Source organism: Etheostoma spectabile, chromosome 5 (assembly GCF_008692095.1).
Source record: "Etheostoma spectabile isolate EspeVRDwgs_2016 chromosome 5, UIUC_Espe_1.0, whole genome shotgun sequence".
Taxonomy (NCBI): domain Eukaryota; kingdom Metazoa; phylum Chordata; class Actinopteri; order Perciformes; family Percidae; genus Etheostoma; species Etheostoma spectabile.
The window spans coordinates 4,632,291-4,647,618 of record NC_045737.1 but is presented as its reverse complement, the minus strand read 5'-3'; the positions used below and the strand labels follow the sequence as shown (position 1 = coordinate 4,647,618).

At 39.8% G+C, this 15,328-nt stretch overlaps 1 protein-coding gene across 4 annotated transcripts in view; it reads left to right on the top strand.

Moving 5' to 3' along the window:
* Positions 1-15,328, top strand: part of grid2 (glutamate receptor, ionotropic, delta 2) — a 503,599-nt gene that overhangs the window by 267,858 nt on the left and 220,413 nt on the right. For all 4 annotated transcript variants that reach the window (XR_004331939.1, XM_032515604.1, XM_032515605.1 and 1 more), the window contains exon 3: positions 934-1,221. Coding sequence is in view for 3 of the 4 variants with exons in the window: in XM_032515604.1 (XP_032371495.1) it covers positions 934-1,221 (288 nt within the window). In the remaining variant the exon portion in view is untranslated. The remainder of the gene's footprint in view (positions 1-933; positions 1,222-15,328) is intronic.

The following is a 15,328-nucleotide window of genomic DNA, read 5'->3' as shown; positions in this document are numbered from 1 at the left end:
TATATATATATATATATATATACTGTATAATTCAGTAGCTAGAATAGAAATTGCTGTCAGCAGACGGTTGCTTTTGTCAGTATCAAAAATTGGAAACAGAAGGGTAACGGTGGATAAAAACAAGCAAAATCATCAGCCGTGGTCTAAATCTAATTCAGTAATTCTCACATGTGTTTGTTGATAGTCTATCAGCCTATATCCTTTCACATATATCTTATGTGTTTGTCAGTCAAAATAGCAGACAAGAATTGATAGACACTTACATTTTATTGGAAGGTGACACAACCCCTCTTCTTTACTACTTTTATCATGACATGTCCATGTCTCCATCCATTGATAGAAGGACTCACAGTCCTCTATGTGACACCTCCAAATAAGTCTTTTCAGGCTTTTGGAGTATTGTCTGTATTCACTGACAATTGAGTAGTGCAGTAATAAAGTTGCCTTGTGTTATAGTTCTTTTTAATGGGTTTTTACATGCTAGCCCATGATATCTTTTTGCTCCGCTGCTATATAAATTTACCTATGTATGTTTACTTCCTTATCCAGTTTCCTCCCTCTCTGTCTTCATGTCTGCCTGTTTCTAGTTAACACAATGCTGGTTGTGTATGACTGTAACATTTTTGATCCTTAAAATAACTATGCAATGCATGTGGAAACATGAAGGAACCGCTCGCTAAAAATTGCCTTTTTAGTTGGTGCTGCAGTGTGGTGACTTGTAGAATAACAATTCTTTGCCTTTTTGCACTCTTACCACAAAATAATTAATATGATCAAAACTACTGCCCACAGTTGTAACAGATATTTTTTTTTACCATAGGTGATTCTTTGCCAAAACACATAATTTTCTTTGTATACTTGGAAAAATAACATGTTTCTCTTTTATTTTTGCTCTTTTTTTTCTCTGCTGCCTCCCCCCTTCCCTCCATCCAGCCTGTGAGCTGATGAACCGTGGTATCCTGGCTCTGGTCAGTTCTATCGGCTGCATGTCCGCGGGCAGCCTTCAGACTCTGGCCGATGCCATGCACATCCCCCACCTCTTTATCCAGCGCTCCCCAGCGGGATCACCTCGCTCGGCCTGCCCACCAACTGGTCGCATCCCTGGAACAGATGACTACACGCTAATGGTCCGCCCACCCGTCTATCTCAATGAGGTCATCATGCAAGTGGTGTCTGAGTACAGCTGGCAGAAGTTCATCATTTTCTATGATTCTGACTTTGGTAAGAAAATAATCAACTAGGCAATCATTAATGCCAATATCTATTATCAATACTAATATCTTAATATAATACTATATCTATCTACTGTTGATTCATGGAGCAGCCATGTTGGATATTTACTATTCCATGCTTGAAATCCAACATGGCTGCTCCATGCAGCCACAGTTGTGGAAGCTGTAGTAACATAAGCACTTCTGTGTTATTGTGTGTTATCCATATTCTATCTGTGGGCAATGTTGTTGTAATGCGTTGTTATAAACTGGTATTGCTAATAGTTTTGAAATCCAAGGTTAGGGTGCGTGTTTCCGACTTTGACCTTGGAAATAACGAGTTACTAGTACAAATGAAATGCACAATGAATGAGACCAGAGCAAATAGTGTTATAGTCCCCGTAAGCACATTAGCGCTACCGTGAATGCCGATGTTCTTATCATGTTTTTTTTCCCCGTGAAAATCTTGCTAATCTCCATAATCCATTTATGAGTTGCGATACGCAGCAGCAGTTCATCCATTTTTTCCACCAGAGACCGTACATTGGCAAGGATAATGCTGCGTAGTAATAGCCAATAAGGACGTAGCTTTGGCCTAGCCCTTAGCCCTCCGTCTTCCTCCGTCTTCGTTCACAGTCTCGACACGCCCTGCGAGCACTTCCTGTTGACTGAGCTAGTTTGATAGCCTGCGTCAATGTTGTAATACTCATATTTACCCTGTCTTGCCGTGGTCTCAGACAAACAGGACTCAAGGGTTTTATATCACTTAACTGCCTGTGCATTGTCTGTATTGATTTGCATACATTAACGTTAGCAGAACTGCTCCCTCACGTAGGTGTGAGAGAGAGTGACAGCAGAGACTGCTTTCATGAAAACATACATATAGACTGCTTTGCCTAGCCGGCCATAAGAACACGGCACATTACTTTGAGCGTGTTTATTTTGAGTTTGAAAACACAGTTGCAGATCACATATCATTTTTTACGAAGTCAATGCAAGTTAAAAATGAATAATTTTTCCCTTTTGTCTATTTGTCTTTGCATACTGACAGTATTGCAGTCAGTTGATAAAGATTTTTTTTTAAATGTAAAAACTTCATGACACTTCACTCTGCTTTCATGCCATGATTTGCCACATAGCATTTAAACCAGCACAGATGACTGGAGTAGAGTTTTATGTATATATTCATCCTTATATATTAACTTGCACTATGTCTCATTTAGTTTTTTACTAGTGATTTTCAGTATTATAAAACTTTAATTAGCCTTTTTGGAGGGAGCCTGAGACCCAAGATATTGAGTGACAATGACTGTTTCTGCAATTGCTGAATATCTTACAACACATAACTTGAAACTAGATCCTGAAATTAGCACCCCTATGTAGTAAATCAAGAATCAATGTTCGGGAATCATATTGAATGAAGATGGATTTTGAAACAAATCGTGAGTGTTATGTGCTCCCCCCAGATATCAAAACATTCCAGCCCAGTCTCGTGAAATGGTGAACATTATTTAATCTATTTATTCATATACAGGGACATAATTTTCAAATTTTTTTGTTGTTGTGTTGAGCAAAAAATTTGAAACTACTGTATTTCAATGGGAAACAGATTTCGTTATAACAGCACAATTACGGTAGCATTGAAAAGCCAAAGGAGGGGTGGGGTGAGGCGGGGTGTGGTAGATGGGTCAAACAACACAGGACTTTCACCCCGGAGACCGGGGATCGCGTCCCTTATGTGGCAGTTCCTTTCTGCGTTCTTCTTCTCCTAACCGCAACCGTCCTGTTGTCGTCCCCAAGACTGGGTTGAAGATTCACACCCCTACATCATGTAGCTGATGCATAATCATTTATGTGCAACTACAGTAGGGCAACGAGATGTCTTTCTATGATAGAGAGAGCAGTGCGTGCTGTGAAGAACCCTACAGCACACAGCCTACCGAGCCAGAGTCCGGTACCTGCAGCCTGGGCAGTAATATGCTGCCCGAATGCAGTAACTACACAGCCAAATTGACTTGGTTTTAGGTCAGTTTTATTGTTTTTTGTTTTTAAACTCCAACTTTAAAAAGATGAAAATGAGCAATGTTTTCTTTGTTGGGCAGTAGGTCTGTGAAACGGATGTTGTGTGAATTTTAAATTTATCTAATGTGATAGTATCAATGGGTTCTCAGCATGGTAGGACATTAGAGAGCTAATGGAGGTATGGTTAAGTCAGAAACATTGCTGTCTTTTCTCTCTCTTTCTCTCTCTCTCTCTCTCTCTCTCTCTCTCTTTCTCGGCCAAACAAACAGACACACAGGCAGACATGGCAAATGCACAGGAACACAAAAAAAGACATACACACACACACACACACACACACACACATCCGTATCTTTATGCATCTTAATGCAGGTTACACATCAGCCTGCCTCCGTGTGTGCATGCTGTCTCATTTTACCCTGCTTCTCTATCCCTCTCTGTCTTTTCGTCCTCTCTGTTTCCAGTCCATTAACTTTAACATTAGACTAGAAACATCCTTTGTCCTTTTTATAAAGTGCTACTCTGTTTCTACAGTCTCTTAGCTTCCTCCTACAGAAATATAACTTTGCTGTTTTCTGTGTGTGCATAGGTGTGTGCATAATGTGTCTGTGTCATATTTTGTCCTTTTTGAGCCCAACATATCATCATATCTAGTTACACAGTTGTCCCTCTCATTGGAAGTATAGGGTCACAAACTTAAACAAAGTCACATAAAGCACCTGCCCTGTCAGTTTAGGCCATTATACTGCCAAGAGCCTGTTTAGGTCGAGTGTGCACTTCATAACCTGAGATGGACTGGATGTCACTATACTGTAGTCTCTCTCTTGCTTTCCCCTCACGGACCGGCTCCACTTTCAGTGCTCTGGCACTTTAATGTGTAAAGATAATTTAACTTGAGTCGTAGTGGAATACACTGCTTGTGCCCTTGGGCTAGAACTTTAAGCATGATGTACTTTGGTGATGTAACAGCAGATATTTTGCTAGCTACTGGAAAACACTAGCTGTGGCATTACTCATCGGTGGGTTGACAGAAAACTAACATACCTACAAGTTTTAGCTTATAGAAAACAGTGTAATGGTTTTCTGTCTTAGGTGATTCTATGTTGATTTAGTCCGTATAGCCATAATGGGGCTCCATCTCTCTCATTGTAGTCAATTAACACATTGTGTTGTATACATTGATCTCCAATAGGACCTCTGCAGTGGAATTGTTTTGCAATGCACTCTGCAGGCTTGAGCTTAATCTTGTAAGACATTAAAACATTGTATTAGTGGGTTGAATATGTGCAATAAAAATATGTTCTAATTAGCGAGTTTTATCAAGCAGTTAAAATTGGATTAATATTAAATCTTGGCTAATGTGACCCAGGAAGTGCTAGTCCCACACCTAAGAGCCCTACAAACACTGCATGGGCAACAATGTAAGGTCAATGTATCAATATGTTCATAAATGTATTTAGAAATCTAGTCACAAACACATTCATGATGAGGCGCTGAATCTGGATCTGACAGCATCTCTCTTTAATCATAGTTTGTTAGCACATATTTGTTTGAATATAAATCTTGTTTGCCTGCTGCAGTTTATTTGATCAAACCTTCATCTGCCGGATTTTGTTCATTGAGGCCTTTTCCCATACTTTGATGATCATCTGATGTGGTTTCTTGTTATTTTTCTTCTGCACCAAAGTTCTACACTACTGTGAAGCCTCCAATTCACACTACGGATGCAACGTCTTTAAATTTGCATGCAAATTAACAACTATATTCATGTTTGGAAAAAGCATTTACTCTGACCTGAACCTAACCCTAATCAAGACTGAAAGTAGGAACACCATTTTTTCCCTCGAGCTAGACAACCTTAAATCAACTGGTTCAATCCAAAATGTTTCCCCAAATGGGGTATAGTTCACACTAAGATATTTACACAATAGACACACGCTTGCACACACACACACACACACACACACGCACACACACGTTCGTACCCCACTTAAATCCCTCTATCCCCTCTGTGCTCTGTGACCACTGATTCAGCACATGGATCCTCTGGGTTTTGGCAGTGCTGTTCTCTCAGCCACAGAAGGCCCTTTAAAGATATCACCATTGTTCCCTAATGGCCTCACCCCCTGCTTAAGAAGAGAAGGGAGAAAGAAAGAGTGTAAAAGAAAGAGAGAGAGAGAGAGAGAGAGAGAGAAAGAATGTGAGGTAGCGAGAGACAGAGATGGCCTTTTAAGATGATAGCAATGTTCCCAAAAGGCCTCGCCTCCGTACAAGGAGAGTTCTTTAGAGAACAGACAGTTGAGTGTGTCTTTTTAAATGAAGCTACTACGCAACTGTCCCAATCCCTATTTTCAGCTCTACTGGTGCGTTCTGGACACTGAGAACACATGTTTTCTTTCTATTATCTCTCTCCTCCTCCTCTCATAGTTTATCTCTCTCCCTCTCCCTCCATCTTCCATTCTTTTTCATGACTCCTACTCTGTTTTCTCTTTCCTGGTTTTGAGTCTGTCCTCAGGTGTCTTGTATTCACACTGTAAATCCTAGTAGTATATATTAAAAATGTGAGTGACAAGTTACTGTTACCTGCTGAGGGACATCGCCCCATAATCCAGTCAGAACCCCAGCAACACCGGCCTTGTTGAGCAAATGTGGGAAGTACCACTTAGTGGTAATAAAACTGTTGACATTAAGATGATTTGTTTGGTTTTGCTTTTAGCCAATGACAAGAGGCGCCTGAGGCACAATAGTAAAAGGTTATAGGCAAATGAAAGAGCCGTTTTAAAGTGTGATGCTCGCTAGGTTGACAGTCTTTCATTAGGAGAGAACAATAAAAGTGCGGATATTTTAGACAAATGTACTTTATTTAATATAAAAAAGTGAAAGTAAGTGAAAAAGATAAAAGGCCTTATACATTATAATAGGTTACATTTCACTATTCACCCAAGTTAAAGTTCTGCATATCATTATGTGACAAGCCTCCACAGAAACAGTTATGTGTCTCTCGACTAGCTGTTTGAAACATATGTCAGTTCAATGCATTCACATGGGATGCAGCTATTCACCTCACAAAGACAATATTTGTCACATATTGGCTATTTAATCAGGAGAGACATGTTTGCAGATATGCAGCTGAGGTTTATTGTACAGCTCAATAAAATGTACAAAGTCTTTGACGATTAGACTCCATCGCTATACGAATATTTTGTATATCTATACAAGGGTAGAGAACCATCAGACCCCCTCGATAGAATCTAGACACCGGTGGTGGCGACAAAAGAGGCCGAAGACCAGACCGAAGTAGATGACTGGAGGTGGAAGGGGGGGTGGAGGGTTGCACTCTTTGCCTGTGCAACGACAGTTGAATAGCACAGGGGAGAAATATTTTTTTTTTTTTTAAGCACGGTTGTGACTCTGTGATTGGCCCTTGCAATTTCTATTCAATTCAATTCAATTCAATTTTATTTATAGTATCAATTCATAACAAGAGTTATCTCAAGACACTATACAGATAGACCACACTCCAGAATTCACAAGGACCCAACAGTTCTAGTAGTTTCCTCCAGAGCAAGCAACAGTGCGACAGTGGCGAGGAAAAACTTCCTTTTAGGCAGAAACCTCGGTCAGACCCAGGCTCTTGGTAGGCGGTGTCTGACGGGCCGGTTTTTCTGTCAGTTCTGATTGGTTAAGCAGGAAAGTACACACCTTAACCAGCTGATTCCATTTAGGAAGAGAGCATTGATTAAATCAGGTCTTCCTGAAAGAATTTAGGCTAACCTATATTTAAATCAGGAAAAACTAGCAAAAAAGTACATTTATTGGGACAACAACTAAATTGATTTGGGAGTGCATCGATTAAAAGTTAGTTCTTCCTGAAAGAATTTACGCTGAGCTACATTAGTGGTCAATGGGGCAATTCTCTAAAATGTCAGCTAAGCCCTTCATGCTTGCATGCTTAGTGTTTATTTTTAATGGAGTTCGTCATGATGCAGTCCATATATCATGCGGTGTTCTGGGTCTGTGCCATGTGCTGAAAGTGTTGGAGTTTCCATGGTTGTTAAACATCTTCATCATCATCATCATCATCATCATCATCAACATCTCTATCACTTTCTGTAGTGCTTTCTAATGAAGGATGTTTATAGCTTAAAGACAAAAATAAATACCTTATGTAACTCCTGACAATTTGCTCATTAGTGATTAGTAACTCATTTTTTCCTTCTTTTTATCTCCCCAAAAGACAGGGAAAAGTATGAAAATGTCAACAGCTCTGATGGTATGTGATGTTATGGGTTCATGTGTTACAGTGAAGAGTGTCACCTCACCTTGTTGCATCTGCCCCTTTGCAGAGGTACAAAAGAAAAATACTTGACAGGGCAGTTACGGGTGGGACATTTAATGAGCAGAGAAAAGGGTAATTACAAAAAGAAAAGAAAAATGAAAGAAATGGCGCTAAATACAGGAATTCTTTGTGAGATCTGATTTTTATCTTAAATGGATTGCATTTTGACCTTTTAAAGTCTAAAGACAATGATGGGAAAAAAACTGTAGAAATGTTAAGGGTTCACCTCTCCGCCAGCTCGGTCCCGCTGCCGGGCCGTTTTCTCCATTTTAAGAGACAATGTTTTCTTCACTGATAAATTACAAGCATTAAATCTTCATAAACACGCTCATGCAGCACATCATTAGAAAGCTTAAAGTCTCATGATTCCATTAAGTCCACACACAAAGCATAAAGTGACTTATAAGGGTTATAATCATGTTATGAAGTAAAGAAACACAGAAAGATTCTGTGCCATTTCTGTATAAAGTCGAGCATGCATCCCTACCTGTTTCCTTGTGTCTTTATCCACAGCGGTGAAAGATCGCCATAAACTTTTTTTCCTACATCGCCAACAGTTTAAAGAATAAGTACATCCAATACTTTTAATCCAAAACGAGCTGGTCCCCTCACAATCTTGTAGATTCTGGCCGAAGTTGTCTCGTAAACAAAGCTGAACAGTCCATCATTTTTGGACTTTGATCGTTCCTATCGTCTGCCCTGAAGCTGCCACATTGTATCTTTGCACACAGCAACATAGCCGGGATCCTAAGGAATTGAGTGATAGCTTTTTTCACCCAATCCGTCTACTGTAACCGGAGTTGTCTCTTATGGAAGCCAATCAAGTTGCAGTGTTTACAGAGGAGGGATCTGGGAAAGATTGACAGCTATTCCAACCAGTTAAAACCAAACATTACGAAACCAGCCCCCCTGTGTAGCCAATAAGAAGACGAGTTGATTGATACCGAACTTGACCAGAAAATATAAACCCTCTGATGGCCCCAGCTGTGTCAAAGCAAAAATAAGGCCTTCTTATGGCATTTCACCATTTCATCAAATTTTGATTACTTATTTCTATAAATCTATGCATGTAGTTATTTCAGTTATGTGTGTGAGTGATGTGGATGTGTTTTTGTATTTCAGAAGTTTTGTATTTTGCACTTTTGGGCTTTTTTAGAAATAAGAAATAAGAAAAACGCAAAAGACATATCTGTGAAATAAATTCATATTCATTTTTTCTGTTCTAAGTTGAGATATGTGGCTAGGGTACTATTTTTGTATATAGCCCATGTAATATGCTTACAGTATTGTTTTTTAATAATTTTACAGATGATTTACTTGGACGGAAATATAACTTTTCTGTTCTAATCTCTTTAGTTCTGTGTCAGTAAGGCCTAGTGTCACACTGACACAAGGAACAAAAAATTGAGCGTGTTAACTTCCCAATGACCCCAGGGTCATTCCAGAGGGCAAAAGGATGTGGGAAATGCATCAATTTTTTGGGGGGTAAAAATTTAGGCAAGAAAAGCATGTATTTTCAAGTGTCTCTAAAGAGGTTTTAAGAAGATTCCCAATAAATAAATAATAACAAATAAATAATAAATAAAATCCCAATGTACATCTGATCTCTCTTAGTCTTGGAACCAGATGAATCTGCAAGCTCATGTTTCTTTTGCTTTGGTAGATACGTCCGCCACAATCATTGAGATATATTTTAAATATTTCAAAATATTTAGGTACAAAGACAAAAGCTGAGCAAAAATATTTTTGATGATAGCTAATACATTTCCTCTTATGTGTTTAAAACTACAGAAAAAACAGACATGCGCCAAACAAATTTTACGTCCAAAATTTTGCAATGGCCAGGCTAAAAACAATGATAACTCAAAAAACACAGTGGACCTGTGGTTGGGCAAAAGAAAGCAAGGTCAATGAGTCAAGCCAAACCTCTGCTAACCGATAGTACATACATGGAGGTTTTTTTTGGACCTCACCTAGAAGTGACGAGTTGCCATATTGACCCGGATCTGAACTGCAAGGGAAAAACATTCTGTGAGGGAAGAAAAATAGTAGAGGAGAGCATGAAGAAATTGAAAAGCATGAAGTAATTTATAGAGACAGGGAAAAGAGAACACGGAATGATGACAGATGTATGTATAGATTGATATCTTATTTTAAGAGAGATGCTGTAGGGGTGAAAGCTGGTGGGAGGTGAAAGAGGAGGTGAAAAATACATAAAAGCTGCGCCAAGAGAGACGTGGGAAAGTTGACGATGAAGGCGGATTTGGAGGAATGGGGGCAAACCAGTACACTGAGCCAAACACCAAAGGTCCACAAGCTGCAGGGAGGTCACGTCTTACTTTGTCTCGTCCAGAGTTAAATCGTTCAGAGAGCAAGAGAGAAAAATAGATAAAAGATTGTGAATATATAAGAAAAATAACAGAAACAGCTAAGCAGAGAGGGGATAAGGATAGAGATCTAAAGGCATAGCAGATTAGGTAAGGGAGAGTAAAAGGCAGTCAGGAAAGAAAATAAACAGAAAAACAACTGAAAAGTGTGTAAAAAAAACCCTTTTAGAAACGTGTGTGACCCCAGATTAGTAGTTTGCATCCTCAGAGGACACTGGAGGTGAAATATCTTTAGCTATGGAAATTTGAGAGCAAGATAGAGAGAGAGATGCAGCGTAAAGCAAAGCAGAGGGAGGTACGACAATCTAACAGCATTTAGAATGTGGAGGTACGACAGACTGCTTCAAAGACATTTTTACAGGACAAAACCTGAAAAAGAGTTTTTCTGGATAGCCTAATTTTCTCACAATAAAGGTGCCCTGCCACATGGTTTTTCATAGTGGTAATGTCTGAATTTCTTGCATGGACTCTATAAGATTAGCACAACAACACAATCAAAGTACAACACAGGTGGTCACTGTTAGAACACTGTGGGTCAGAATCCCCATCCCTCTTGGAGGAAAATGTGGAAAGTATTTTATGTCAACTGAGTGATAACCATCAAGTAGTATGTGCTGTTTAGACAGCAGCTCAGTGCAAAGGAAGGTCAAGATGAAAATATGTCATAAAAGTTGGAAGAAAAGAAGAAAGAAGGGAGCGTAGGGAAGTGGAGAGAAAGTAAGGTACAGTATGTTGCAGTAAGTCAGAGAAGAGTGGGTGTGGGGAGGGCTAAAAGCCAGAGAAGATTTGGGGAGATAGGAAAGGTGATACACACCTAAAAGGTGCCAAGCCTTTTATAGAGTGTTGATTTTCTACAAGTGTTGGTTAAGCTCTCTGCTGGGACTCTGGGAACGCGATGCCTCAGGCTTTGAGAAAACAAAGAGCAAAAGAGAGGAAGAAAAGGAAGGAAATAAAGAAAAAGCGCTGTGGACAGAGATAGGCACTTAGATCTAAAGGAATAGACGATTTAGAGAGCAATATGCAGTCAGAAGGACTACCGATGCTTCAGGGCCTAAAGCCTTTTATTTCCTATATGGAGGTAAACTTCCGAAGTTTAGGGTCGGATCCCTAGAGCTGGGTATTTGAACATTTTCAGCCACGACCTTAGCTGATGATGTAATTCTCCAGGCATGGACATACAAGAAACAGGTCTGCAGTCTGTTTCAATCCGTATTTTAGGGACCACTGCCTTTGAGCCATACTACAGCATAAATGCCTGGGGCAGGGAAATGGAAAGCCAGAGGTAAAGGCTGAGGGGAAAGACACAGCCAAGAGTTAAGCACGTTATGTGTATATATGTATAAACAGTGTTGAGATGAGAGGCAGTTGCACAAAATGGTATTTCTTTTCTCCTTTCCATAAAGCCTCCTTGAAAATTAGGTTTGGTTGGGAATATGGACCTTTAAAAGGTGCTTATTTTCAACTGATTAGGGTCAATAAATCCTAATGTATCCATCGGTACTCAAAGTTGTAATCAAATATAAAGTTGTAGTGGCTGACTACTCTTGGCACTTTATGTTAAATTTACCTGTCGCTGCAAAAAACTAAAAAGGGAGATCGACTGAAACAACAAACAAAATAGACTTTGCATTTCATAGCTGAAATGTATTACTCCATGTCACAATTTTAACATTACTGAAACAATACCTTTCCCAAGTAGAATAAAAATACAGTGCTGCAAATCCCTTCACCATCTATTGAAATTACATTTTTACTGTGCTACTCACTTTGGCCTTGACCCAAGTCATGTAAAACATCATTCCTGCATTAAATTGATGGAAAAGTCATTTAAGGTCCACTTACCTTACCCTACTCCAGCTTGCCTTGACACTTAGGCTGTTCTTATAAAGCGCTTTTCTAGTCTCAACGACTGCTCAAAGCACTTTTACACGATACAGGAACCATTCACACACAGTTATGCACTGTGGCCGAGGCTGCCACCTGCGCACATAAAGACTCACACACATTTACACACCGATGGCGCCGCATCGGGGTTCAGTGTCTTGCCCAAGGACACTTTGACATGTGATCGTACCAACAACCTTCCGATTGTAGACGACCGCTCTACCACTGAGCCACAGCCGCTCATAACACATTTGTGTCTGCAACTAGTTCGGTAGTCAAGCTTTTACAATGGATGGTTGTATGTATGGATGGATGGATGGATGGATGAATGGACAGTGCCTCTTTCTATAGTCACTACCGCATATGCTTGAGTATTCCCTAATAGCTTCCTAATAAAACTTACAAGCTCAGTCTTTAAATGCAGGGAAATGAAGGTTGATACTGAGCAGAAGGATGGGTAGGAGAAAGGCCTGCACTGTAAAGTCAGATGCAGAGTAAACGTGTACAAACCCAACGATTGGTATTTTATTTTAAGGTGTAAAAGATTTACAAGTCAAGCAGAGGGAGTTTGGGAGAGTGAACAGGAGAGAAGGGAGTTTCTGACAGACAGCCAGGGAACTACATTGGCTGAATCTCATTTGCAGATGTTTGATGCTTCCACCTTACTCCACACTCGGGGGAATCTCCTCTAATACCAGATGTGTTAACACCTCCTTATGAACTCATGGTCCATTTCATTTTCTCATGCAAAGAAAAGTGCAAAGTTCATATCAATGTTTTCTCCTCCCTTCTGTCCTCTCTCTAAAAGAATGTGATGGGTGCAGACTGTGGAAACTGCTTTATTTAGATTCCCTTTCATTTGTTTCCCATTGATAACTACTAATGGCCTAAAATCATGTGCATTATCTTATTGACCAGTGAATATATTGACATAAGAGGGTGATTTTAATCTTTACATCTCTAGCTAATTTTTATAATCACATAACTGACTATTTCAAAATATATATATAAACCATTAACAAGTTGTAATGGACAGAATAGGTCCTTTACATATGGAAATTACTTTCCTGATCTACCGCCTTACTGTATGGTTTGTTCCTGGCAACCCTTCCTGTCCTGCTAAGGGAAGGTTTATGGCCATTGCTAATAGTATGTGGTGGAATTTTGGTTAAAAATCATGTTCATAGTTAAACTAGAAACCATCTTGCAAAGAGATTACACAAGCAGTGACACCAAACCAGGCCAGGGCTGTAAAGTCCTACCACTTCTTACTTCCTACCACCCCCGTCCCTAACACCCCCGGCCCCTACTTGGACCCTACCTGTCTTTGAAGGCTGCCTTCATTTAGATCTTGGCTAGACAACTGTAAAGTTTTGTGACTGTATCTTCTACCAGGGGTGTAAAATAAGAAGGCCAAGGTCTCTTTCCTACCCTTTATGGTAGTTCCCGCTACAATAGGTGTCTCCAGGACCGCATTTTGCTTCTTTTTGTTTTTACAAAAGAGATTTATTGAAGATTTTTTCACAAAATACAAGTTATATACAGGTGGCATAGGTAGGCTACTTTAGAGAGCGAAAAAAAACAAAAACAGCAAACAGTTTACAATTTACAATCATGAGTGTAAAGTGCAAGTAGGGGCCTAAAGTGCATGTGGTAAAGTGCATGTGCTAAAGTGCAGAGAGTTTAAAGTGCAAAATATCACAAGTTAAGAATGTCCCAGGGAAGAAGCTGTTTTTGTCCAGAGATCTTCTTCTTCTCATGACAACTCACACTAGCCTTGTTCACACAGCCTGTTCTAGGCGGGACTGTTGCACCTTTAAGCCCCATCACGCTCTGTGTGAAAGGTACTAAAACGGAATGGGGCGTCAGAGTTGTTTTTAAGCTGGAAGTGTAAGTAGTCACAGAGCGGTATCAAAGCCAAACTAGCTTCTGCTTCAGTACTTAGTGTTGGTGGGATGCGACAGGACATTACGCATGACACAGAGCCCGACAAACAGCTTGGACTTTACAATCTCTCAACATGAGATTTAGCCCAAGAGAACACAAAGCAAATGAGGGAAACGGAGGTAGGTTTCAAACGAAAAGTCAAGGGAAGAGAGAGAGGCATGAGGAAAAAGCAAATAAGGGAGACAGGAGTAGGGGTTTCTGAACAGAGAGTAACACTGAGCTGGTCGGTACATGCAGGTGAAGTCCCTGTGTGCTGTTGGCTGCTACACTACATTAACTATGGCTTTCACTTTGAGCCAGGGACTTGGAGGATAGATGGGATGGAGAGGAAGAAGGGAAGCCTGGGAAATGGGGGATACACAGGGAACCTTACCATACAAATTTCAACGTTGTTTTATATGGAGTTATGGACACCTCTATGGTATTTTGCAAAATACACTAGAACACTCGGAAAGCAATGATCCACAATGGCATTTCAGAAGACAGGAGAAGAGATGGAGTCTTGGCTGGAGCTATATTTTACAAGCTGTCATGTAATTTAAATTTGTACATTGTTTATTATGAAAGCAGAGGTTCAGAGTTAGAATATTACAACATTGTATTACACAGTATGGATGCATTTGAAGAAAACGTGTGTTTTGTGCGTCTGCTCAATTAAGTTCTAAAATAAAAAATAGTAAAAGTATGTGAAGTGACAACAAATCCTGAAGTGACTCACTGTCACATACAGTGAGGACCCAGCTGTATCATACAAATAAATAGTTAAAAAATCATACATTGTTAATTCTGGATTTTTTTTTTAGATTATGTCTGTCACAGTGGACATGCACCTACGATGACAATTTCAGACCCCTCCATGATTTCTAAGTGGGAGAACTTGCAAAATAGCAGGGTGTTCAAATACTTATTTTCCTCACTGTATGTGACACTACAAAAGTTTGAGAAAATGTTGCAAAAAACACTTAGGTGGCAGGAAATAACATGGCAGCAGTAATACAGTCACCTCTACTAGCTGAGGATGAGAAGGAGTATGTCTTAAGAGGAGTATTTTTTTGCTTGGCAGACTTGGGAGGAGTGGTAGAGTAAGATGAGGGAGCATGGGGAAAAAGCTGTTGAGGTGATTGGTGCTCATGGTGTTAATGGACCGGTACTGGCAAGGTCGGTGGCAATTTTGCCCTTTTTTTTATCCTCTATGGTGTCCTGAAGCTCCTTGATGGAAAGCAGCTGACAGCTACTGATCCTTTCAGCAGTGGGGAGTGCATGCTCAAGCCTTGTCCTTTTAACAGCAGGAGGCAGGAACTCAACCAAACTCTGATGGAGGAAATGAGGATGCTTTTTTTATGTGTGAAATTAGACCAGCAAATGTCAACATTTGGAAGTCAACTACTTTAGTAGTGGTCATAAAACATTCCGACACTAAATTTTTCACACATTCTAGCTGAACTCATCTACAGGCTACATAGCTAAAGATCAACTGACTTATGTTATTTATTGTAATTAGATAGATAGATAGATAGATAGATAGATAGATAGATAGA